General features: G+C 36.3%; 1 protein-coding gene across 12 annotated transcripts in view; it reads right to left on the bottom strand.

The window, feature by feature from the left end:
* The window catches only part of BTRC (beta-transducin repeat containing E3 ubiquitin protein ligase), a 169,397-nt gene that overhangs the window by 58,344 nt on the left and 85,463 nt on the right, over positions 1-25,590 (bottom strand). For 6 of the 12 annotated variants that reach the window (XM_006095855.3, XM_006095852.3, XM_023759828.1 and 3 more), the window contains 2 exons: positions 17,219-17,296; positions 1,596-1,685 (listed from right to left, as the gene is read on the bottom strand). In XM_006095855.3, the coding sequence (XP_006095917.1) occupies positions 1,596-1,685; positions 17,219-17,296 (168 nt within the window). Of the gene's footprint in view, positions 1-1,595; positions 1,686-17,218; positions 17,297-21,907; positions 21,996-25,590 lie in introns of those variants that run through there. The other 6 variants (XM_023759829.1, XM_006095854.3, XM_023759830.1 and 3 more) reach the window with 3 other exon arrangements.

The raw sequence follows: 25,590 nt of genomic DNA, 5'->3' as shown, positions 1-25,590 counted from the left end.
TATAGATGTCAGAATGACGTTAAAATAAGCAAGAATGGGATGAGAGGGTCACCATCTGGGAGCAAAGGAAACAGACTGATGAGCAGCAATGAGCAAACTTAATTCCTCACCCAAGAGCATAGAAGAAATTATGCCATTGTGCCAGATGCCAGAAGATTTCTAACCATGCACCACTTAAGTAGAGCGTGGGAGAGAAAAAAACACATACACCACATCATACAGACACACAACAAAATAACTACATAGCTTTAGAGATCCTGGTTTACAAAGTATGGAGAAAACAAAAAGGACAGATGCTCACTTGGCCAGCTCTCAATGAAACTCATTAAAAATGTCACCCTGTCCTTGGATCGGTGCTCATGTTAAGATTTTACCTTGGTTAGCCAGAAGTCACCCACTTATGATAAAACAGAGAGCAGTGTGGCCAAAAAGGAGACAGATTATTTTTAAAGGCCCAAATAATTGGTCCCCCATCTCAATGTACAAATGCTAGGTATAAAATAGGGTCAATTAGCACTTGCTAGCTGTTACTAAATGACTGAAACATGAAATATATAAGTATAATTTATAATATTCATATTTTACAGTAGGTCATTAAGGCATTCTAATTTAAGAGACACTTAAATGACTATCTTTTTTAAACTACAATTTTAAATAAATTCTGACATTTCTTATATGGATCATTTCCATTGATTATATTTTCTATTATATATTTTCAGTTGACAAAATACTGCATGTTTTAAGAAATAAAATAAAAATAATAAAAAATATTGCTGTCCTTTGATTTTTGTAGCAAAGGATGATACCAGCCCTAGCTCTAAAAATAACAGTAAGTAATTAAGAGCCTAATTGTATAATACAATAGATTAAACTTAAAGTAGTTAAAATTGGGAATGTTGTAACAGTGACAACAAGTTATTGAAGGCAGTAAGTTTGCAGATATGCAAAGTAAAAGTCTAGAAACAAAGCCCATACTGAAATTTTATTTATTCTTGGAATAATCAAAATGGATGATATCTAAATTTAGGTCAAAGCTCCTGAGTAATTAAAGATACTTAGAAAATTTGAGTTATAGTTATATGATTATTAGATTGTAAAATCTCTAATATGTAAGATTATTTTTTTGTATCTTGCCCAATCAGATCAAGATCACCAAAAGGAATATTTCTACCATTAAGCCAATTAATAAATAACAGTAGTGATATAATAATTGGATTTTCTATAGCATATTTCACAATCCTTGCAATGGTGTACATTATTCTTAATTACACTTAGAAGCCATGAACAAACATAAAAATAATTTGTATATTTTCTTACATAAAACCTTACTTTTTTGTTACAATCCATAGCTAGTGTTAAGCAACAAACATGATTTAGACTGAAGTGTGACCAGAATACATAATCAAAAAATTCTGCAGCAATTAAAGAGCTGGAGATTCCAATTTGTAATCTAATTTGGATAAAATGATGCCTGCTATATTCTTTTTAAAATATAAAATCCTGTAATAAGTTTTAATAGCAATAATGAGTGAAGACATCTATAGATAATGCATCGTTATGATGTAGTAAAATATATATTGAGTAATATTACTTACTTTGGCCACACAATTTTCAGTCTTCATAGCAGTGCTTGCTAGACATACTGTTTCTTGGTTTAAGCAGAGTCTGGCACAGCTGTTATAAGTCTGTAAAGAGAGGTGTAGGTTTTTTTGGAAACAGGTTTAAATATTAAAATATTATCATATAGTTTTTAAATTCTGCTCTATTTCTCAATATCAATACACAAATAGATTCTATATGTAAATTCCAGATTTATGAGTACTGAGGGACAAGGAAGACAGGGGAAAACCCAGGAGAGCCATTGATGTCCCCATAAACAAGTATGTGAGCAGCAGTGGTTCACTATATGTATGGAAGGTAGGGGTGTTAGTTATTGAAAAATGGGCAAAGAACTTGAATAGGTATTTCTCCAAAGCAGATATACATATGGCCAACAAGCACATGAAAAGATAGTCAACATCACTAATAATTAGGGCAATGCAAAGCAAAACTACAAAATACCACTTTACACCCATTAGGATGAGTATTAGTAAAACAACAACAACCAAAACAAAAACTCACAGAAAACAAGTGTTGGCAAGGATGTGGAGAAATTGGAACCATTATGCACTCACTGTTAATGGAAATGTAAAATGGAACAGCCACTGTGGAAAACAGTATGGTGGTAGTTAAATAATTAAAAATAGAATTACCATATGATCCAATAATACCATTTTGGGTATATACCCCAAAGAATTAAAACAATCCTGAAGATACTAGTTAGTATACTGTATTTGTATGTAGTGCTCATAACAGGATTATCCACAATAGCTAAAATGTGGAAGCAGCCCAATTGTACATTGATAGGTTACACCTTAACCATTAAGAAATAAGCAAAATGTTGCCCTAACAGGTTTGGCTCAGTGGATAGAGCATCGGCCTGCGGACTGAAAGGTCCCAGGTTCGATTCCGGTCAAGGGCATGTACCTTGGTTGCGGGCACATCCCCAGTAGGGAGTGTGCAGGAGGCAGCTGGTCGATGTTTCTCTCTCATCGATGTTTCTAACTCTCTATCCCTCTCCCTTCTTCTCTGTAAAAAATCAATAAAATATATATTTTTTAAAAAAATAAGCAAAATGTGATATATATACACAATGAAATACTATTAAGCCTTAAAAAGGAAGGGAAATTATGACACACATCCTATATAATAAAAGGGTAATATGCAAATAGACTGAACAGAACAACCGAACAACCAATCAAAGCGTTAATAGGCTAATGATATGCTAAGGCTGCTCAACTGCTCACTATGATGTGCACTGACCACCAGGGTGCAGACAGTCAACCGGTCAACCAGTCGCTATGATGTGCACTGACCACCAGGGGGCAGATGCTCTACCAGTAGGTCAGCTTGCTGCTGGGGTCTGGCCAATAGGGATTGAGCAAGATGGGCAGGACATGCCCAGGAGCCCTCCCTCGGTCCCTTCCCGGCCCCGATCATGCTCCGATGGGGTCCCTCAGCCTGGCCTGCACCCTCTTGCAATCCGGGACCCCTCAGGGGATGTTGGAGAGCTGGTTTCAGCCTGATCCCACAGGCTACTTCCCTTGGGAGGGTGCCAGACGCAGGGCTCATGGCTGGTGAGCGTTGCTGTGGCAGCGCAAGCTTCTCCCGATCAGGACTGATTGGGCACAAGCCTGAGGCAGGCACAGTGGGCTGGGATGAGCAGGAGCGGCAGGTAGGAGCTGCAGGCGGCATTGGACTGTGGGTTTTGGCCAGATCCCTGCAGGCCACCCAGAGGGACTCCACCTGTGCACAAATTCATGCACCGGGCCTCTAGTCTACACTAATAAAAGAGAAACAGGCAAATTGACCGTCCCTCTGCTATGACCACCAGCCAATCAGAGTGATATGCAAATTAACCCAACAAAGATAGCGGTTAATTTGCATACACAGGCACGGAGCGAAGACTGAAGACAGAGTAGAATGAAGCCAAGAGCTGCAGAAGGGAGCAAAGTGGCGGAGGAGGGAGCGGAGCCGAGGCAGCGGAGATGGGAGGGAGAGAGGCAGCGCTCCCTTCTCTGCTTCACTCCAGCCTCAGGAAGCCCTATTCTTGCAGGAATAGGCCGGAGGAAGCCCTATTCTTGTAGGAATCTTCCTGCAACGAGCCTCTAGTACTATATAACATGAATGAACCTTGAGGACATTATGCTAAGTGAAATAAGTCCATTACAAAAATATAAATACTATATAGCTCCACTTAGAGATTTATAGTCAAAATCATAAGAGACAGAAGTAGAATAGTGGTTGCCAAGACCTGGGAGAAGAGGGAAATGAGGAGTTATTGTTTAACACGTACAGAGTTTCAGTTTTACAAGGTGAAAAGAGTTACGGTGATGGATGGTGGTGATGGTTACACATAATGTGAATGTATTTAATGCCACTGAACTGTACATTTTAGAATGACTAACATGGTAAATGTTATGTTACATGTGTTTTACCACAATTAAAAAGAAAACTGGTTGTACTTTATGGTAAGCAAACATTATTAACAACTGGCCAATATATTAATACAAATATTTCCCCCTTTTTTTTGTTTTGTTACTGATGGTATAAATCACGGTCCTCAAACTTTAGTAGCATGCATCAGAATAATCTGGTGATGATTGTTAAAATACAGATTACTTGGCCCCATCCCCAGAGCTTCTGAAAATTTGCATTATTAACCCCTAAAGTGCCGGGGAGCGTGATTGCGCTCCTCTTTTCTTTCGCCAAAGTGCCGGGAGCACTATCACAGCTTCGAAATGGCATCCAGTTCTAAGTCTGCTTTTATTAGTGATGATGATATTGCTAAATATGTCAATGTAGTAAAGGTTTCTTTAAGTTTTTGAATATGAAACTTCATTTATTTGCGATTCATAATTTTTTTCCTAAACTGCTGTAAAATCAGCAAAAATGCCTTGGCAATTTTAGCATAGTGCCTAGGATATTGGTTGGCACTCAAAGGGTTAACAAGTTCCCAGTTGATGTTAATGCTACTAGTCTAAGAACACTCTGAGAACTACTGGTATGAATGTGTGTGTTGAAATTAAAGAGAAAAATCTGGAGATTGATTTCTTATGTGAATGTCTTACATAACTACAGAACATTTATCAAAACTAAGGAATTAACGAGGTACAATATAAAAAACTTAAGTTTCCCCACTTTTCCCACTAATGCCCCCTTTCTGTTTAGGATCCAACCCAAGGTCCCACATTGCATTCAGTTGTCATATCTCCTTAACCTCCTCTAATCGGTTACTATTTCTCATCTTTCATGACTCTGTCACATCTGAAGAGTACTGATTAATTAATCTATGGAACATCCCTCAGTTAAGGTCTCATGTTTTCTCATGATCAGATTGAGGTTATACATTACTAGGAAGGATAGCACAGAGGTGATGTGCCTGTCTCAATGTATCAAGTCAGGAGATATGTTGATGAATATTTCTAGTGATGTTAGCCTTGATCACTTGCCTAAGATTGTGTCTGCCAAGATTCCCAATTGTAAGCTTATTTTTTTCTTCTTTCAGAAATTACTAAATATTGGGGGAAATACTTTGAGACTATACAAATATTATTTTTTGCTTCAGCTTTGCTCACTAATTTTAGCATCCATTGCTAGATCTTACACCTATGGTGTTTTTTACTGTGGTGTTCTATTGGTAATTTTTAAATTTCTCCCTTTCCTCCTACATTTATTAACTGGAATTTTTCTGTAAGGAAGACCTATGACTTCTTTGCCAATTTACTTACATATTTATTCATTTATTTATATCAGCAATGGTTGCATAGGTATTTTAAATAATTCATTTTTGGTCAATTATCATTCTTTGGAAAGAGAATAGGTAGACAAAAATAAAATATAAAAAACAGAAAAAATGTTATAAAATTGGTTTCCAGTTAAACAAGTTAAATTTTTAAAAAGGTATCCACTTAACTGTTGTATTCTTAAATTACTTAATTTGAAATTATTTCAAAACATATTTTAAAAGAATCAACTGGATCATTTGACATTAATGTATAGGACCTCTGGTACATTTATATTTTGGGATCAGGGTTCAGTACTTCTTTTGCAATTATTAATACCACAAACATTTACTATTCCTATACAGACAACATATAATATTTTAAAACTAAACTGTTTTAAAAAGACATTTATGCAATAGTTGGTATATACTGAATAAAATAAAACTTTAAGCCAAAAAATTCTGGCTCCAACAATGGTAGAAATGTTTGTTTAAATTAACCCTCTTTATACAATAATTATAAACCATAGAAAAATATTTTAAAATAACTACATTAAAGGCAGGAGGTTGACCTAAAGTAGGCAGAAACTGGGGGGAGGAGTGGACTGACCTTGAAAGAGGATAATCACTCTGGTGAGATCCATGTTTATGTGCTTTTCCCTAAGGGTACTACTACTCATGAGTCCACTTGGTGCAGGGTGACTAAAATTCAACTAGAAAGCCACAGTCTATTGGCTTGAGATGTCAGAGGGTAGAGTTCAGGGCTACCACAGTGGCTGGAAAATGAGAAGAGAAATCATAGAAAATAGAAAGAGCCATGGGGAGGGAAGAAGCATCAAAACATGCATACAAGTTCCCCTCAAATCCATGGCTAACCCCAAGCTACAGACATGAGTGGGAGACTCCAAGCATTCCAATGGAAAGTAACAGCTGGAAGACTAAAAGATCTGAGCAGAGATTCTAGCTGCTTCCCCTGAGAGGAGACAGAGTTTATAATTTGATTTCTACTCAGTTAGAGGGGCTTAATGAGCACCTCAAACTTTCCACTGAAAACTCAAAAAACCCCCGCACTGAGACTAAAGAATAAATCTTAGAACTAAGAGATCTTCTTTAGGACTAAGGGTAAAATCAAAACACATCTGCCCCTAATGGACACAAAATCAGACTCTATGAAGTTGCAATTACCAGCCAGAAAGTTAATCAGAGGGAGATAAAAGAATCCATAGTCTCTGCTATGTACCATTTATAATGCCCATTATATAATAAAAAAACTTCTATATATGAGAAGCAGATAAATGGGACCCATAGTCAAGAGAAAAAGGAACAAACAGAATATGACCATGAGAGGACCCAGTTGTAGAAATTAGTACATAAAGGCTCTACAGAAGCTATAATAAATACGTTCAACAACTTAAATGAGAAATATGATTACAACGGAAATTTTGAGATGAAAATTTTCACCAGAAAAATTAAAACCTGAAACGAACCAAACAGAAATTCTATAATTGAAAAGTACATTATCTAAAATTAAATATTTACTGGATGAGTTTAAAAGCAGACTGGAGATGAAGAAGAAAAGGTCTATGAAATTAAAGACTGATCAACTGAAATGATCTAAACTGAAGAACAGAGAGAGAAAAAGAAAAAAACAATAAACAGAATCTCAGTCATCTGTTGGGCAATTTTCAATGATCTAACAACATATGTTCACTTGGAGACCCAGAAGAAAGGCGAGAATGGGGCACAAAAATATTATAAAAATAATGACCAAATATTTCTCTAATTTGGTGAACACCATTGACTTACTGATCTAAGGTCAGCAAACCTCAAAGAGATTAAAAACAAAGAAAATAAAACTTAGATCCAACACAGTAAAAACTGCTGACAACCACAAAGACAAAATCTTGAAGCAGCCAAAGGAAAAAGGGGATTCTGCATACATGAAAGCATATACATAGTGGCAGACTTTTCACCATAAACAAGGAGGGCTAGAAGATAAGGAGCAACATTTTTAAAGTGCTGAAAGGAAAGAAATCTCAAACCAGGTTTCTTACTATTAGAAAAAATAATTATAAATATGAAAAGGAAGAAATCTAGAATAAACTGTGGTGTTGGATTAGAATTAGAGGCATTAATGTGAACTCATGATTTTAAAAAACATAAATATATGTGTAAAATAAAGTTAATGTTTCAATCTTGGCTTCTCACTACCAATCTGCACTAAAAAGAACCATAGCGCTCCCCCAAGAAATGGCTGAATGCAGGACTGAACAGGGAAAATACAAGATGAATCTGGAAATACTCAAGGAATGATAGAAATAGATCAGAGGGGTATTCATTAGCCCAATATGGAATAATCTGAGTATTAAAATAAAAGATATTAACAGATTGCAAAGTGTTACACATTTCTTAAAATAGACAAATTATCCAAACTGACATAAGAAACAGAAAATTTTAATAGCACTAAATATATTATAAAAATTGAAATTGTTATTAAAAGTCAATCTACACAAATTTTGAAATATTTAAATTTTTTCCACCACAAGAAAACACACAAAACTACTGGCCTAAATGGTTTCACTGGCTAATTCTATTAAATATTAAGAAAGAAATAACACCAAGATCATACACAAACATTTTTAGAAAATGGAGGAGGAGGGGAAGACTTCCCAACTCAACTCTGACACCAAAATCTGCCCCCCTGCCCCCCAAAAGAAAGCTATATTTCTCATGAACACAGACACAACAATTCTTATTGAAGTCAATTAATGTAATTCACCTTAACAGAATAAAAGGGGGGAAAGCACTTGACAAAATTAAACATTTATTCATAATTTTAATAAAACCATAGCAAGGTAGAAAAGGGAACTTTTACTCAAAAGGAAACTCAATCCCATTAAAGAAATGTAAAAAAAATGCAACTAACATCATAGTCACTCTAAGAGTGGAAACAAGGCAAAGATGTTCTCTTACCACACCTATTCAACATTCAAATACAGTAAGAAAAAGAAATAAAATACCTATAAGTTGGAAAAGAAATGAAATTGTCTTTATTACATAACAGGAGACAAGGTCGACAGTCAAAAGTCAATTTCTATCTATAATAAGCAACAAGCAGAATGAAAAAAATTTACAATGGCATTGAAAAACTTTTGCTAACTTGATTCTAAAATTTAAATATAAATGCAAAGTATCTAGAATAGCCAAAATAATAAAAATATGGAGGACTCACACTACCCAATTTTAAGACATATTGAAGCAAAAATAGTCAAGACAGTGTTATACACAGTCTAGACACGACCATTGCAGACCTCACTCTACATAGCATCTGTCAGCAACAAGGTAACTTTTTCCCTCAAATATATGTGATCTGCCATTGGATGAATCCACAGATGTGGAACCTGTGAATATGGAGGGCTGACTCTGTTTGCTATAAGAGCTGGCACCTCTAAAAACCAGAGGATCCTGCCCTGGCCGGTGTGGCTCAGCTGGTTGGAAAGTCATCTCATGCACTAGCAGCGGTTTTCAACCTGTGGGTCGTGACCCCTGAAAATACATCCTGCATATCAGATATTTACATTACGATTCATAACAGTAGCAAAATTACAGTTATGAAGTAGCAATGAAAATAATTTTATGGTTGGGGGTCACCACAACATGAGGAACTGTATTAAAGGGTCACAGCATTAGGAAGGTTGAGAACCACTGCGAGAGGGTTGCGGGTTCAATTCCAGTCAAGGTTCAATCTCTACTTGGATGTTTCTTTCTCACATTCTCATTCATTCATTCTCTCTCTCTCCCCGCACCCTCCCCCTCGCCTCTTCTTCCCTCTCTTCCTCCCCCCACCCCTCAAATCAATGAGCACATCTTTGGGTGAGGATTTAATAAAACAAAAATAGAAGAACCTGAATTCATCCTCTGTATCATGCAGGGACTTGAAGTAGGAGTAGGTCAGAGCCTCAGTGGCTGTCACCCTTTGCTCTGTATCCAACAGCAGCCTCTTTTCTAGGAGGTTCAGAAATAAGATGTCTATAGACAACTATACAGGCTTTCCAACAATGGTGCTAAAACAACTGGATAAAAAAGCATGGGGATGTTTTCATCTTTGTTATTACTAGCAAAATGAAGTTAATTGCAAAAATAAAAAAATAGAAAGCATGGGGAAAATAATAAATCCCAAATTTACTTCACAACGTACATCAAAATTAATTTGAGATGGACCATAGACTTAAAGGTAAAAGCTAAAACTTATAAAGCTTCTAGAAGAATATATTCAGTCATAGGCCAAGAATTGATAGATGGAGTTCATTAAAAAATTAGAAACTTATCAAAAAACACATGAATAAACAGGCAAGAACAGACTGTGAGAAAATATTCAGAACACTTCTAGCACTCGATACAGTTTAGTTCTGCAACTCAATAAGACAGACAAACCAATTTGTTTAAATGGCAAACAACTTAAGATACATCACAAAAGAAACTATCTGAATAGCCAATAAGCACATAAAAATTATTCAACACATGCTCACCGAAAAGGCTTTCTATAAGAACATTCATAGCAACTTCATTTATAAAAATGGAAATTGTCCGTCAAAAGAATAAAAAATAAACCGTAGCATACCTATTTAATGGAATATACTATATAATAAGAGAATAAATTACTGCTATCCACAGCAGCATAGATGAATCACATATATACTTAGTAAACCAGACCCCAAAAAGTATGTTATTATTACATGAAATTCTAGAAAAGGCAAAACTAATCTATGGCAGTGAACTGGTCATATTTGATTCATTGGGTTTGGGGAAGTTGTCTGGGTAGGAGACCAAGGAAACTTTCCTGGGTAATGAAAGTGTTCTATAGCTTGATTGGAGTAGTGGTTACATGGTGGATAGACTTATCAACAATTAATTGACTTATGCAATTAATATTTACATAATTCACTGTATGAAAATTTTAAGGGGGATAATACCAGAGGTTTATCCAGTTAATTAATAAAAATATGTTATGTTTCAGGGGCGGGAGTAACAGCAGGTAGAAAACTGATTTGTTTTCCTACAAAATTCCTTTCCCCCTTAGAAATGTGTATACCACACTCAGGGGAACATTAGATAGATTCAGGAAACCTATTCTAGGTTTGTAGAAGTTTCCAGAATAAGGCTATATATGGGTTTCTATTTTCTAGACATTCCATCTGTAAAATGGGTATATGACCTGTTTAGCTCCCAAGTTACATAGATTAGTAACGTAAAACTTGTCACAGTCCTTAGATCACTTTGGGATAAAAAGGCTAAAAAATTCACTATTTTACATTCACTATTTTACTATTATAAGACTCCCTCCAGGCTATATAATTAAACTAGTGAGTGTAATAGCCACAAGCAAGATAGGTTCTGTCCCCATGCAACATTTGAAAAGGTAGCTTCACTGCTGAACCAGAGGCAGAGAGTTCTGCGTTGGAGTACTTTAATATGTTTTTATATTGCATATAAGGCACATAAACGTAAACCAGTAAGATGCCTTGCTGAAAACTACCTTTGTGAAAGCAGGCTGTAATTCTGAACAAGTTTTCAATTTTCAGACTGCTGCTAGGGTAAAACATTTTAAAGAGTTTAATTTTTTACAATGGATTCAATGACATAGGATTATCTAACAAAGTAATGGCTAATCAATAGAAGGTTTAGTTGTCAGGTGAAACATATAACACACTAAAAGGGATTGATTGCCAGACTTCTCCTTATTTACTAGAAGGTATATATTTAAAATGACACAAACTTGTTACTAGGCTGCATTCTTTTAACCTTGCAAAAAGCTGCTTAAGAAATCTGTTCAGCAGCCCTATAGCAAAACAAGATATAGTATAATGAAAATGGCTAGTGATTGGGGGGGTGGGGAAGAGGGAGACAGGGACTATCAGATATATGGTAACATCAAATCAAGTCCCAGGCAAGAATATGGGTCAGAAAAGGCAAACTACAAAGCGACATCTAAGAAAGCTGGAATTAGGCTTTAAAAATGTCACACAGATCTACTGAATCTCATCCAATAGATGCAAAGCTATATCTGATCTCATTCCATGTTGCTCTTAGGGCAGATTTTTAAGGGCTTATACAACTGGGCACAATAGGCTACCCTCCCACCCCATTTTCTTTTCTTTTTAATGGTACATCCAGATTTAGCACTGAACACAAAATGAATTGGACCCATATGAACTTCAATCAGCATATAAGCTGTTTCCTTTATAATTTATTCACAATATCTCAAGTCTCTATATGAAAATACAATTTTTATGGTCATTGCAACCCAGGAGTTCAATAATATTTTTTCTACAAAGTCAGTGATTACATAATTTATCAAAGCATGATTACACTGAAATAAAACAAAACACCAACCCCCTATATAGTTTTCCTTCCTCAAAGTAATTTTAAGAAAGCTGATTATTAAATTGCTGCTTTTTAAAGAAGGGTTTTTGGAGCTAGACACAAATTGCCAAACCATTTTTTTTTAAAGTTATTAGACTCTGAAGGATTCAGCCGAAGTGGGAAGTTAAATAAACAAATCACTTCATCAGACTTGGAAAGATCACTTTTGTCTTACTTAAGAGACCTACATTAATTACCTTTAAGGTCTTTTACATGAACTGTTTAAAATAAATACAATTGATTTATTTATTTCAAATGAGGTGCTTCTTCCAAAGTATTAAATAATGTCTACAAATGCAAAAGCATTTTTATAAATAGGTAATTAAAACAGATGACTAAAATTAAGTCAAGCTGCAAAACATTACCCAGGATGCACTGTGATTTTTTTTTAATAAACATCTCAGGCAATTTTTTCCCATCCAAAGCCCAAAGCACCTCAGGAAAAAAAACAAACAAAAAAAAATGGAGGTAGGAAGTTTCACAGGGGGAAAAAACACATATATAATGAAATAATGCCAAACCCCAAACTAAAGTATTTACAAGATAGTCCCTTAAGCATAGTTTGTCACATTACAATTACACCTTGCCTACTGCCAAGTCAAATGCTTACTATTGCCACTAGGGGGAGAAATGTCTTAACACAAAGCAACTGGCAGATAGAGAATGGGTTTTCTTGAGCAATTATCAGAACAAAGCTCCCTTGGCTGTGTGTACCTTCTAATTACTCAACACAATTAAAATGACTAACCTAAAACAAATAGAAAAAAACCCCTGCCTGCCTGATATCAGGGACTTCATTAAACCTTTCCCTCATCAATCAAATCAGAAAGAAGGGAATGAAATCATATACAAGCATTACAGAGCTATTAAAGGAAGTAAATCGGTGAGTTTGTTTTTAAAGAAAGAAAAGAAGTGGCTCTCTTGAAAAAAGAAATGTCATGGTATTTACCCATCTGGATGCTGCTTGAAAACAAATTGTCCTCTAAAGAGCAGAAATACAGTATGTTTTCTCTCAGTTCACTGGCTTATGAATTACTTTTTGTTGTTGTTGTTGTTTTGTTAATACACACTATAATGTCATTTTCTGTGTCAGTGATGTACTTTATCCTCCTATTCATCCAACTGTATAAAGGAGCTATGCCAATCACTTCCATGCTTATGCTGGATGTTTTCACTTTAAGTTCTTCACTGCTTTTTTTGTGGGATCTCCTCCAAGGTAATGTTTAGAACATAGGATTTGGGGAGGAGGGCTGTGGTAGGCAAGGAAAACAGCTACTTACTCCTTTTAAAGACTTATGTAGTTCCTTTGATAAGGCCCAGTCATTAACAGAAGATGACAACAGAGTCATTTTTCTTTTAGCTGACAATTGTGACATTTTTCCAACAGTGTGCAAGGTGTTGAAAACCTGGCAGCTGTTACCTCCTGGGATGAAGATACTTTTTTATCCTCCCTTGACAGTTTAACTCAGTGGGTCAGCACCTTTAAAGACTGCAAAGTATCCTTGAAGAGGATGGAAGCTTGAATTACTGCTCCCTCCCTAATCAATGTAAACCCTCACTGCAGGTGAAGTCTCCATCTATAGAGGTGCATGGGGGAGGAAAATGTAATGCCCTGAGCCAGATGGTTTTTATCTTGTTTTGAAAGAATAAAGGAACAAGCTAACAAGGGAGACAGCTACTTTGTTAGCTTCTTGGCCTCTCTCATGGCTTTGCATCCCCAGGGTTCCAGCTACACAAGAGAAAGAATACAGGAAAACGTAAACACTTAAAGAAATATAACTAGAGGGCTGGCATCATGCTGCTTTCAAAGCATTGAGAGAGCTCTACTCAATGCTTTATTTATCACTGCCCACGTTCTCAGGATGGTAAGTGGACACATACACAAAGGGAATGGGGGATGGGGAAGGATTAGACAGAGGTCACAATTTACTCAATTACAAGAAAGGCAGGGCTGACAGATCCTATTAGCACCAATGTGAAGCAAAGAAGGAGTTGCATGTTGTAAGGCTACATTTTAAAAAAGTAATGAGCACTTTCATGTATCCTCCCAGGCCTTTGCCCTTGTTTGCAGATATGAATAAAAGCTATAAAAACAGTTGCTATGGTTTCCTTGGCTTCACATTTTAGGAATAAAAGTAGAAAAAAATTGTAGCTACTTTGTACATCCTTTAAGTAAAAGTTCACACTTTACTTAGTGCCAAGAGATAAGATTATTCTGAAACTTAGAAAATTAAAGGATACATTGCTTCTCCCCGCCTCACACACCTCTCTCCCCAACTCGGCTGCCTTCTGATGTTGGAAATGAAATGGAAAAGCAAGTACATAGGGTGACTGAGTAGTGCAGGAAGCAGTGTCTCCTGACTTTCTCCTTCAATATTTTCTTTTTCTGCTAATGTCTTTTGTCAGGTTTTGGAATTATGATTATGGTGGCCTCACAATGAAGCCAAGAAGTGTTCTATTCTTCTCTATATTTTGAAAGAATTTGTAGAAGATTGGTATTATTTATTCCTTAAATGTTTGACAGAATTCACCAGTGAAACCATATGGGCCTTTTGATAGTTAATTAAATTTCTTTCACAGACATGGGGCTATTCCAATTTTGTTTCACCTTGTGTTGGTTTCAGCAAATTGTATTTTTTAAGGAATTTGCCCATTTCATCTAAGTTGCCAAATTTTTGGTTTAAAGTTGTTTATTCCATTATTCTTTTAATGTCTGCAAGATCTGTAATAACCCTTTTTTCAGCTCCTACAATAATTAAATAACTCCAGATTAACACACAGTGGTCATATCGTATCAACAATGGTAAAATCGTACTTTAGAATAACACATGTAAACCATAAAATTAGTTTAAAATATTACTAAACTTGTTAGAATGTAACTGAGCATTTTAAAATCAATGGTGAAAGAGTTCCTGAAATCCCATTAAAAATATCTGCAAAAGAATTTCATATTAAGGGATTGGTCTACAAGCAAATCCTACTTATATCAATACTACGTAAAAGGCAGCCTTAGCTTCTTTTTATCTACATAATTTTACTAAAGCAGGGGTGGGGGTAACACAAGCAAATGACACTTCTTTATATGCAATAGAGAAAAGAGAGTTTAAACAGCTTATATAGTATGTCCTATATTTTAAAAAATCAACAGTGGGTTAATCAAGTTCAGGGCAGTCTTGGACAGCTGCCCTGTGACCCATTTCTATTGACCCCTGATATTCATCACTCTTCCCTAAGATTGAGAGGGCAAGCTCCTAGGGAGTGACCACCACAATAGACAGACACAAGCCAACAGTAATCTGGTTCGAGCAAAAAACCAGATGGCACTGCAATAAATTTACAAATCTGCATTCATGGGGCTGTTAAAACACCCAGAAGCTAAAAGACTCTGAGGGCCCCAAGAGGATCTCCTACTTCCCTGTTTCTAAAGGCCATTTCTCTTTCCAAAAACACTGAGTTCATGCTCTTCACAAAAAGAATGGAGATAAAACCCTTTACAAAGAAAGGGGGTGGGGAGAGCCTCATGACCTACATAATCTCCAGAGCTTGGACCTCAACACTGACAGCATCAGAAAAATCATTTTGGAGCACTAGGAGGAAGAAAAAGACAAAAATGGCTAAATTAAAGTGGAGTGAACCTGCTAAAAAGCAATGAAAACAAAACAACATTTCTTTCAAATACTGCACACAACAGATCTTGCAAGTAGAAAATGATTTAATAATGTATGCATTTATTTTTAAAATGAATAGATTAGTCCCATGTGTGACCTGCTGGTCCATCTGTATGTGCTGGACTTAATAGGCACGATTCTCTCTCTTGCTTCAGTTTGAAGTATGAGAGAGATAAATTTAGTTTAATTTTCAACAGATCAGCCTATCCATTTTCCAAATGGACCATCTGGATCAGCCTATTAAAATTAATTTATAACTTTGCAGAGTGAAAATTCGTTTGTTAGCTTAAATAAAGTTGCCAAAACTTTTTGTCATGTCATTGTTTGCTGACAGTTGTTTCCATCTACAAATTTATCTTATTCAATATTGCTCTAAATATTGAATATTATTATTTATTTATATTTACAGATCAGGTGTTTATCTCTAAATAAAGGTGTAACATATAGCAAATAAAAAATGAATGTCACAGTTGCAAGTACTTTTCCCCTAAATTAACACTGTATACAAACTGGAGTCAGAGGGCAGAAGTAGAAACATTTTGACAACAGAGATCTGGGTTTCAAATCACTGACTAGCTAAATAAGCCATCCTATTTCTCTAAGCCTCCATTTTCTGTATCTATCAATAAGAAATCATATCTAACAACTTTACAGGATTACTATGAGGATTAAATGAAATAAGTATGAGGTTCATGGTGGTTACTCAACAAATATTAGATCTCCTTTTTCCTAGAATAATGCCATAAATGCAAGTAAATTAAAATGATTCTTACTAGACTTCTGGTGATCATCTTGTCCAATGTTATATTAAAAATGAATAGATGGGTTAATTTTTCAATTAAAAAAATACAAAAAAAGATGTCACATGTCAAAAAAAAATAAATGAATAGGTGTTATACCTATTCTCTGACAACGCTAAGAATTTGTTTTTGTTGCCAGTGGGAGATTGAAGATGTTAGAAGTTGCTGCTACAGGCAGTTGAGAAGAACAAATATTTTTGACCAATTTTTTTTTAACATTTTAATTAAAAAAAAAAACCACTATGGAATTGAACTTTCAATGTGTTATATGTGGAGAGTGTGAGGACAGTGGTGAGTAAAAAAGTTTTTAAAGTTGTCATCAATAATGGCCTTTATGTCTAGGAAAGGCAAACAAATATTGATCAGATTAGAAGGAGCTAACTCACTATAGGCAGATCCCTTCTGATTATTAATTTTTTTAATGTATGGAGAATCTTAAAGGGGAAATAAGGTTTAAAGGCAACTATTCTGCTATCTGCACTTAAGAAGCATTTCAAGTTATTTTTCCTAAAAAAGAAACCTTTTCTTTGATTTTGTTTTGACTACTGGTAAGCAATTGTATTCCTAAGATACATACTATATAGTTTTAATCCTCACCTGAGGATATATTTATTGATTTTAGAAAGAGAAGGGAGAGGGAGGGGAGAGAAAATGAGAGAGAGAGAGAGAGAGAGAGAAAGAGAGAGAGAGAGAGAGAGAAACATTGATGTGAGAGAGAAACATTGAAGGGCTGCCTCCTGTACGAACACTGGCCCAAGATGGAACCTGCAGTCTTCTTGGTGTATGGAATGACACTCCTACCAACAGAGCTACACAGTTGGGATATCTAGGATATTTTTAAAGATTGGGAAAACAATGTTACCTGATTGAAATTGGTGGCTATAGCCACACCAACTTCAAAGTACTCTTAATTTAAGCTCCCATGTTTAATGAATGGCAAATTAAGGGTTTCCTATCTTTTGTTTAGTTGTTGATAACCTTTTAAATAAGACTGAATTTCATACCTGTCTAAGTGAATTCTTCTCTGGTATTATCTTCCTAGGGGGTTCGCCATTATTACAGTCTTCTCTCTCTGAGGAATTCTGTGAAAGAAAGTAAGCTTTAATTCACTTCTCATTATCTTCAATCTTATTCTGTGGGAGTAAACTAAATTACATTTCTAATCCTGTAAGCTAGATACCATGTATACTTTTGCATTTGTTTATTTGAAAATTTATATACATATAGACATACACTTATGTAAAGGAAAACATATGCCCATGTATATAAATATGTATGATGGGGTCTAGGTAGAAAGTATTTTATATATATTTAAGCACTGCCCAGCAAATTATATTCATTAGAAGTCTGGTTTACTGCTCTTTGAAAATGCAGGTTAAGACTGGGCATAAGAAAACTCCAGTTTACACTTAGCTCACAAAAACTTAAACCATCACTGTTATCTTCATTTGTAAATAGTTTTAAACTATAGTAAATGTTTGGTCGGTACAAGTTCTCAAAGTCTGGATCCTAAAAAGTAGTTCTTTCTCTTCCTTCTTTTCTCAGATTTGATTTTCTTTATTAAAAATAGCATAGTACTCAGCTCAAAACAACATTTAACTAGTAGTTTAGGATCAGAGTCCATTCTTGCTACTATCAACTCAAATAGCAGCTAGAAGACCCTAAAATGTCAATGAAATTTTTAAATACTTAAAAAGAGGGGGGTAAAAGAGTTCACTTGACAGCAGGTTTAGAATTCTAAATATCAACAGTGTGAAAAACAATCCACGGAAAAAAATATTTTCAAATAATATATCTGATAAAGGATTAATATCCTGAATATATAGAGAAATTGTAAAACTCAACAACCAACATTAACAAACAAACAACCCAATTAAAAAATAGGCAAAGGACTTGTATAGACATTTCCCTAAAAAAGATATATAAATGGCCAAAAAGCACATGAAAAGATGTTCAACATCACTAATCATTTTGGAAATGCAAATCAAAACTACAAGGAAATATCACCTCACAAAACTACAAGGCTACTATCAAACAAAGAAAAACAGAATGGGCCCTAACCGGTTTGGGTCAGTGGATAGAGCGTTGGCCTGTGGACTGAAGGGTCCCGGGTTCGATTCCGGTCAAGGGCATGTACCTTGGTTGCGGGCACACCCCAGTGGGAGGTGTGCAGGAGGCAGCTGATCGATGTTTCTAGCTCTCTATCCCTCTCCCTTCCACTCTGTAAAATATCAATAAAAAAATATATATTTAAAAAGAAAAAGAAAAACAGAATGGTGAGGATGTTGAGAAATTGGAACTCTTATGCCCTGTTGGTATATAAAATGGTACTTTCTTGGAAATGTACTGCTATGGAAAACAGTATAGTAGTTCCTCAAAAAATTAAAAGTAGAATAACCATATGATCCAACAATTCTATTTTTTGGGTATATATACCCTAAAAAACTGAAAACAGAGTCTTGAAGAGGTATTTGTACATCCGTGTTCATAGCAGCATTATTCACAATAGCTAAAATATGGAAGCAATCCAAATATCCATGGATGGATGAAGGGATAAGTGAAATGTGGTATACATACATGATGGAATAGTATTCAGCCTTAAAAAGGAAGGAGATTCTGACACATACTATAACATGGATGAACCTTGAGAACATTATACTAAGCCAGTCACAAAAAGATAAATATTTTATGATTAGACTTATATGAAATACTTAGAATAGTAAAAAATCATAGAGACAAAAAGTAGAATGGTGGTTGCCAAGGTCTGGGAGAAGGGGTGAATGGGCAGTTATTATTTCATTATAGAAAATTTCAATTTTACAAGATAAAAAAGTTATGAAGATGTATGGGGGTAATGAATTTATTCAATACCACTGAACCATACATTTAAATGTGGTTAAGAAGGTAAATTTTATATTATGTGTATTTTACCACCATAAAAAATAATTGAAAAAAATCTGGTAGTCAACACATATAAATCACTACCTGTAAGGCAAAATACAGAAAATCCAAACAGATATTGAGTTTTATTTTCCACAATTACATTTGTAATGTTAATATTTTAAAATTAGCAGTTGAGCCTGGCCGGTGTGGCTCAGTGGTTGAGCATCGACCTATGAACCAGGAGGTCACAGTTCAACTCCTGGTCAGGGCACATGCCTGGAATGCAGGCTTGATCTGCAGTAGGGGGCATGGAGGAGGCAACCGATCAGTGATTCTCTCTCATCATTGATGCTTTATCTCTTTCTCCCTCTCTCTCTCTGAAATCAATAAAAATAGATTTAAAAAAGAGAAAATTTATAGTTGATATATTCGTTATATTACATATATTCACCACATTCTAAGTGGTGAGTGACTTTATTTTTAGATCCATAAATTCTTTCCTACACACGAGTTTACCTCAACATTTTCATACAGGTATGAAATCATTAGTACAATATAGGATCATAGCTGTATTTTAAACTTAGATATTATACTTTTTTAGTTTGTATCAAATATAATATTTTTAAAGACATTAAAGGATAAATAGCATATATATACATGTATACATATATGTGTGTGTGTGTGTGTGTGTGTATGTGTGTGTATATATATATATATATATATATATATATATATAAAATTTAAAGGCCCTTGCACCTCTGTGGCTAATATCTGTGGGTGCTTCATGTGCTACCTTTAGTTGGCTTGATAGGCCAGTACTGATCCTTTGTACACTGTTGGAACTAGGGCAGGGGTGGGCAACCTTTTTGTGAGTGCGTGCCAAAACCAGCAAAATCTCTGACTCAAAATTCTTCTGTGTGCCAACCCTAATTTTTTGAGAACATGTTACACCTACTTGATATCTCTTAAGGCAGGGGTCCTCAAACTACGGCCCGCGGGCCACATGCAAATACAAATATTGTATTTGTCCCCGTTTTGTTTTTTTACTTCAAAATAAGATATGTGCAGTGTGCATAGGAATTTGTTCACAGTTTTTTTTTAAACTATAGTCCGGCCCTCCAACAGTCTGAGGGACAGTGAACTGGCCCCCTGTTTAAAAAGTTTGAGGACCCCTGTGTAAGGTGTACGTATGTGAAGAACCTTGAAGAAATAATAAAATTCATTTGAGCAACAAAAACACAGTACTTGATGATGAAAAATACATTTATTTTTTAATGTATACATGTACACTGATAGTCCGACAGGAAACTTTATGACTCCGTTTGATATTACCGGTGGGACTTTTTCTGCTGCATCACTGATGACAGAGATTTAACATCAGGTTTATATTTTGTGACCTTCAGAGATATACACGAGCTACTACTTTCATCCGTCAGCCTACTCCTTTTACGAGACTTAACAAAATTCATCACTGAGAACAAAGATTCACAAGCGTATGTGGATGAAACCAAAACACTGGTCGGATCTAGGAAGGCAGGGAAAGTTAAGGCAGAGGCATAGAAATTGCTCTTCCCCTCTCTTATCAATCCATGTCTATGGTCTTTAAGATAACTTGTTATGTAAAACTATTTATTTATCTAAGATGCACCTACACTGAATTTATCTGAAAAATAAAAAAGTCGATATTAAGAAAAAAATTGTAAATGGAAGATTATAAGAGAGGGTTTCGAGTGCCAGCAAAAGTTACTGGCGTGCCATGTTTGGCACCTGTGCCAGGGGTTGCCCACCCCTGGACTAGGGTGTTCCTTTTGGGCAGAAATCTCTTGTGAGGTTTAACTTGATATTTCTATTTGTGATGGTCACTTTAAGGTAAAGGTCCCTAAAATTAAGACAAAGAAGAAAAAACATGCTATGGTACAAACGAGGGACAGATAGTAACTTAAGAGTTCTAAGTGCTTTTCTCCCCGTTTTGAAACAAGGACTATCTACCAAAAAAATGAGGAAGAGGTGTAGTTAATGACTATTATGCATTCCAAATAAGGAAACTAGCAATATATACCATTATAAGAGAATCAAAGAAGGGCAAAGGTCAATTTGTATAAAGGCATACCTACTCTTATTACAAACTGAAGGCAAGACACTCCACCAGCAAAAAGATTATGGCTTGTTCTATGGAGATACTCACTATTATGGTGGCCTGGAATCAAATCCGCAATATGTTTGAAGTATGCCTGTACTCACTTTATTGCGACGGCCTGGAATTGAACCCGCAATATCTCCAAGTATGCCTGTATTAAACTCTTTTTTTTTTTTAAAGTATAGATCACTGTTTTAAATACTAAAATTAAATGTCTTATATAATAAAAACTTAAGCCAGTATTCAATTATAACTGTATTCAATTAAGCCAGTATTCAATTATAACTGTATTCAATTAAGCCAGTATTCAATTATAAACTTATAATTTACAAGTAACTATTCCCTAGATCATGAAGTTGTACCTTTCTTTAAATAAAATACCTTTTCAGATAATCAAAACCTGTTTAATTCAATGTAAGAGCCCATATTTCAAAATGAATTATGTTATGTTAAAATGTCATTATAATAAACTTGGAAGCCTAATTACTTTTTGGTGGAAGTTTGTTATACTAAAGATATTATAAATCACATTTTTACTCTATAGGTGCATGGGATGAAACAAAATTGATGCTAAACTCTCTATACTAAATTATACATTGAAAAATAGTGATCTGGCCCTGGCCAGTATGACTTAGTGGATAGAGCATCAGCCTTTGGACTGAAGGGCACATACCTCAGTTGCAGTCTCAGTCTGATTCACGGTAGGGGCGGGTGTGGGAGGCAATCAATTGATGTCTCTCACATCGATGTTTCTCTCTCCCCCTTCCACTCTCTCTAAAAATCAATGGAAAAATATCCTCGGGTGAGGATTAAAAAAATAAAAATAGTGATTTGAACCCTTATAGGATGAATAGTAACTATCTAGCCATATGCCCAATTTTCTTCTTCCTGACCCTCTATTTTATCTGACTTAGAAGGGGAACTATTGAGTGGGTATTATGAGAACATCTAAGGTATGAAAAGGTGAAGGGAGCTTCAAGGATAATTACTGCCTGAGAGCAGAACACAGAGGAGCTCCTTTCCCATCAGGGCAAAGATTTCATTTATACATATGTTGATAAAAAGGATAATTCTTAAAAACAAACATTGTTATAGTTAGTTCTTTTTGGATAGACCGACCCAACATTTTCTACCCTGGACCATCCATCATGAGGAAGCAAATTAATACAAAAAATTCAACTATGTTGTTATATAAAATAGACATAGTGACATTAAACAGTCATGGTATCCAGAGCAAGAAGTAAGATACTCTCCCAATAGTGAAGAGGAGAGCCAGAACGCCAGTGAATTAGAGATGAAAAGCTGTACAGTCTTGAGGGTGTTGGTATACATGAAATGGCCATGAGGTCAACTCTGGTTCTCCAAGCCTGTGCACTCTCCAACATCACCCAGAAGAGCTCAGCAGCACAGTTACTCTTTGTATATTTAACTATGATGCATCCTAATAAGCAATGTTCACAAGTGCCCTGGGTCATCAAGCTAAATTATGTTCAATAAGTTCTATTTAAGGGTAACTAATTAATGCAAGCAAGACTCATTACACAAATTAGCAGGTGAAAGACAAATAACAGTATAGTTACATAATGCCAAAATATTTTTCCAGAAGATATTTAATGATTACAAAGTAAAAGCAGTAACCACGCAGTGGAGAGATCTGGTAGATACCACCTCTTGATACGATGTACTGAGAACACATTGTCATATGAGATAACCTTGCCAAAAACACACAACCTCAATATGATCATGAGAAAACATCAGACAAAACCAAATTTAGGGAAAAGCTATAAAGTCTGTACTTAACAAAAAAATGCCAAGGTCATGAAATTCAAAGAAAGACCAAGGAACAGTTGATTTCAAATTAAAGGAAACTAAAGAGACATGACAACTGAATGCAACTTGTGATCTGAGATTGTTTTGGGGGGCTGAAACAAAATTGATGGTAAACTCTTTTATACTGAATTATACAGTGAAAAACAGTGACCTGAGCTAACAGGATGAGTAGTGACCATTTAGCCGATATCCACAATTTTATTTCTCCTGATCCTCTATTTTATTTTATTTTGACGTGTAACTTCTGAGCAGGTATCCTATATAATAAAAGCCTAATATGCTAAGTGTCCGGTCATCTGTTCAACCAATCAAAGGGTAATATGCTAATGATATGCTAAAGCCACTCAACTGCCCACTATGTGCACTGACCACCAGGGGGCAGACGCTCCAACTGGTAGGTTAGCTTGCTGCTGGGGTCTGGACAATTGGGACTGAGCAAGATGGCTGGACACGCCCTGGAGCCCTCCCGTGGTCCCTCCTTGGCTGTCCAACCTCCCATGTCCCTCCCCTGCACCAGTAGGGTCCCTTGGCCTGGCCTGAGCCCTCTCACAATCCGGGACCCCTGAGGGGATGTTGGAGAGCCGGTTTCGGCCCGATCCCAAAGGCCAGGCTGAGGGACCCCACTGGTGCATGAATTCATGCATCGGGCCTCTATTATGACATAATGATATAAATGATACTACTGGAACTGGAAATTTTTGAAAAAGTATTTAAATAAGCTAATATAAGCCCTAGCCGGTTTAGCTCAGTGGATAGAGTGTCAGCCTGCGGACTCAAGGGTCCCGGGTTCGATTCCGGTCAAGGGCATGTACCTTGGTTGCGGGCACATCCCCAATAGGCGGTGTGCAGGAGGCAGCTGATCGATGTTTCTCTCTCATCGATGTTTCTAACTCTCTATCCCTCTCCCTTCCTCTCTGTAAAAAATCGATAAAATATATTTAAAAAAGCAATAAATAAGCTAATATAATTGTATCAATGTTAATTTCCTAATTATTTCCCCTCTTTTAAAATTTACAAACAGAAAAAAATAATTCTTTTTTTGGTGTATAGTTCTGAGTCTTAACAAAAGCATACAATTGTGTAACTTCTGCCAAAATTAAGATGTAAAGCAGTTCCATCACTTCCCAAATTCTCTTGCACTGCCCTTTTATAGTCAACCCTTTCCCCCAATAATTACTTTTTTGTCTCAATTGCCTTTTCTAAAATGACATAAAATGGAACCATATAGTATATTATTTTTGAGGCTTTCTTTCTTCACTTAGCATAATATATTTGAGATTAATCTGTGTTGTTGCATATATCAGTACTTCTTTTCATTGCCAACTAGTATCTTTATTCCATTGCCAACTAGTATCATTGTATGAATGAACCACATTTGTTTATACATTCAATTTCCTGATTATGATAATTTGTACTGCAATTATTTAAAAGAATGTGCTTGCCCTGGCCAGTGTGGCTCAATTGCTTGGAGTGTTATCCCGTACACTGAAAGGTCTTGGGTTTGATTCCACATCAGGCTCATACCTAGATTTCCAGTTTGACACGCAGTCAGGGTGGGAATAGCAGGCAGAGGCAGCCAAATGACCGATGTTTCTCTCTCTAAAGAGACATTACTACCCTGCTCAAAAACCTTTTATAGCTCTCTGTCACCTATAAGATAAGTCCAACCTTAGTGTAGCATCCACAATCTGGCCAACTTACCTTTCCATCAAAGTCTCTTGACCATTTACATGACATTATCATACTCCAAAATAAGAAAAACATCTCTATACTTTACTAGTACTATTCCTTTGACATGTAATAGCCTTCTTTTCTCATCTCTTTATTTACTAATATTCCGATTCAAGAGTCAACTGACGTGATACTTTTACCGAGAAGTCTATGCTTATCTCCTGCCCGCCCCTCCCATTCTACCTAGCCCCAGTTGAAATTAATTACTCTTAATTAGCATTTTATTTCTATTTTGGCACTTACTCTTTATATTATACTAGAGGCCTGGTGCATGGATTCGTGCACAGGTGGGGGGGTCCCCTCAGCCTGGCCTGCGCCCTCTTGCAATCCGGGACCCCTCAGGGAATGTCTGACTGCCAGTTTAGGCCCAATCCTGTAGCAGTGCTTGAAGCAGCAGGAGGCTGGGGAGGAGCCCAAGCCGGGCTGGGCAGTGCCCGCCTTAGCGCTTGGCGCTCTCTCACTGCTCCTTAGCACTGCCGTGGAGGCAGGGGAGGCTCCCGCCACTACCGCTGTGCTCGCCAGCTGTGAGCCCAGCTTCTGGCTGAGTGGTGCTCCTGCTGTGAAAGTGCAATGACCACCAGGGGGCAGCTCCTGCATTGAGCGTCTGCCCCCTGGTGATCAATGCACGTCATAGCGACCAGTCGTTCCAGTTGTTCTGGTTGTTCCATTGTAATGGTCGCTTAGGCTTTTATATATATACTAGAGGCCTGGTGCACGAAAATCCGTGCACTTGGGGTGGGTGGGTCCCTCAGCCTGGCCTGCGCCCTCTTGTAGTCCGGACCCCTTGGGAGATAT

The sequence above is a fragment of the Myotis lucifugus genome, unplaced genomic scaffold (genome assembly GCF_000147115.1).
Source record: "Myotis lucifugus unplaced genomic scaffold, Myoluc2.0 scaffold_162, whole genome shotgun sequence".
NCBI classification, from domain to species: Eukaryota; Metazoa; Chordata; class Mammalia; order Chiroptera; family Vespertilionidae; genus Myotis; species Myotis lucifugus.
The sequence above is the reverse complement of the archived record's forward strand: the minus strand, read 5'-3'. Positions and strand labels throughout refer to the sequence as shown.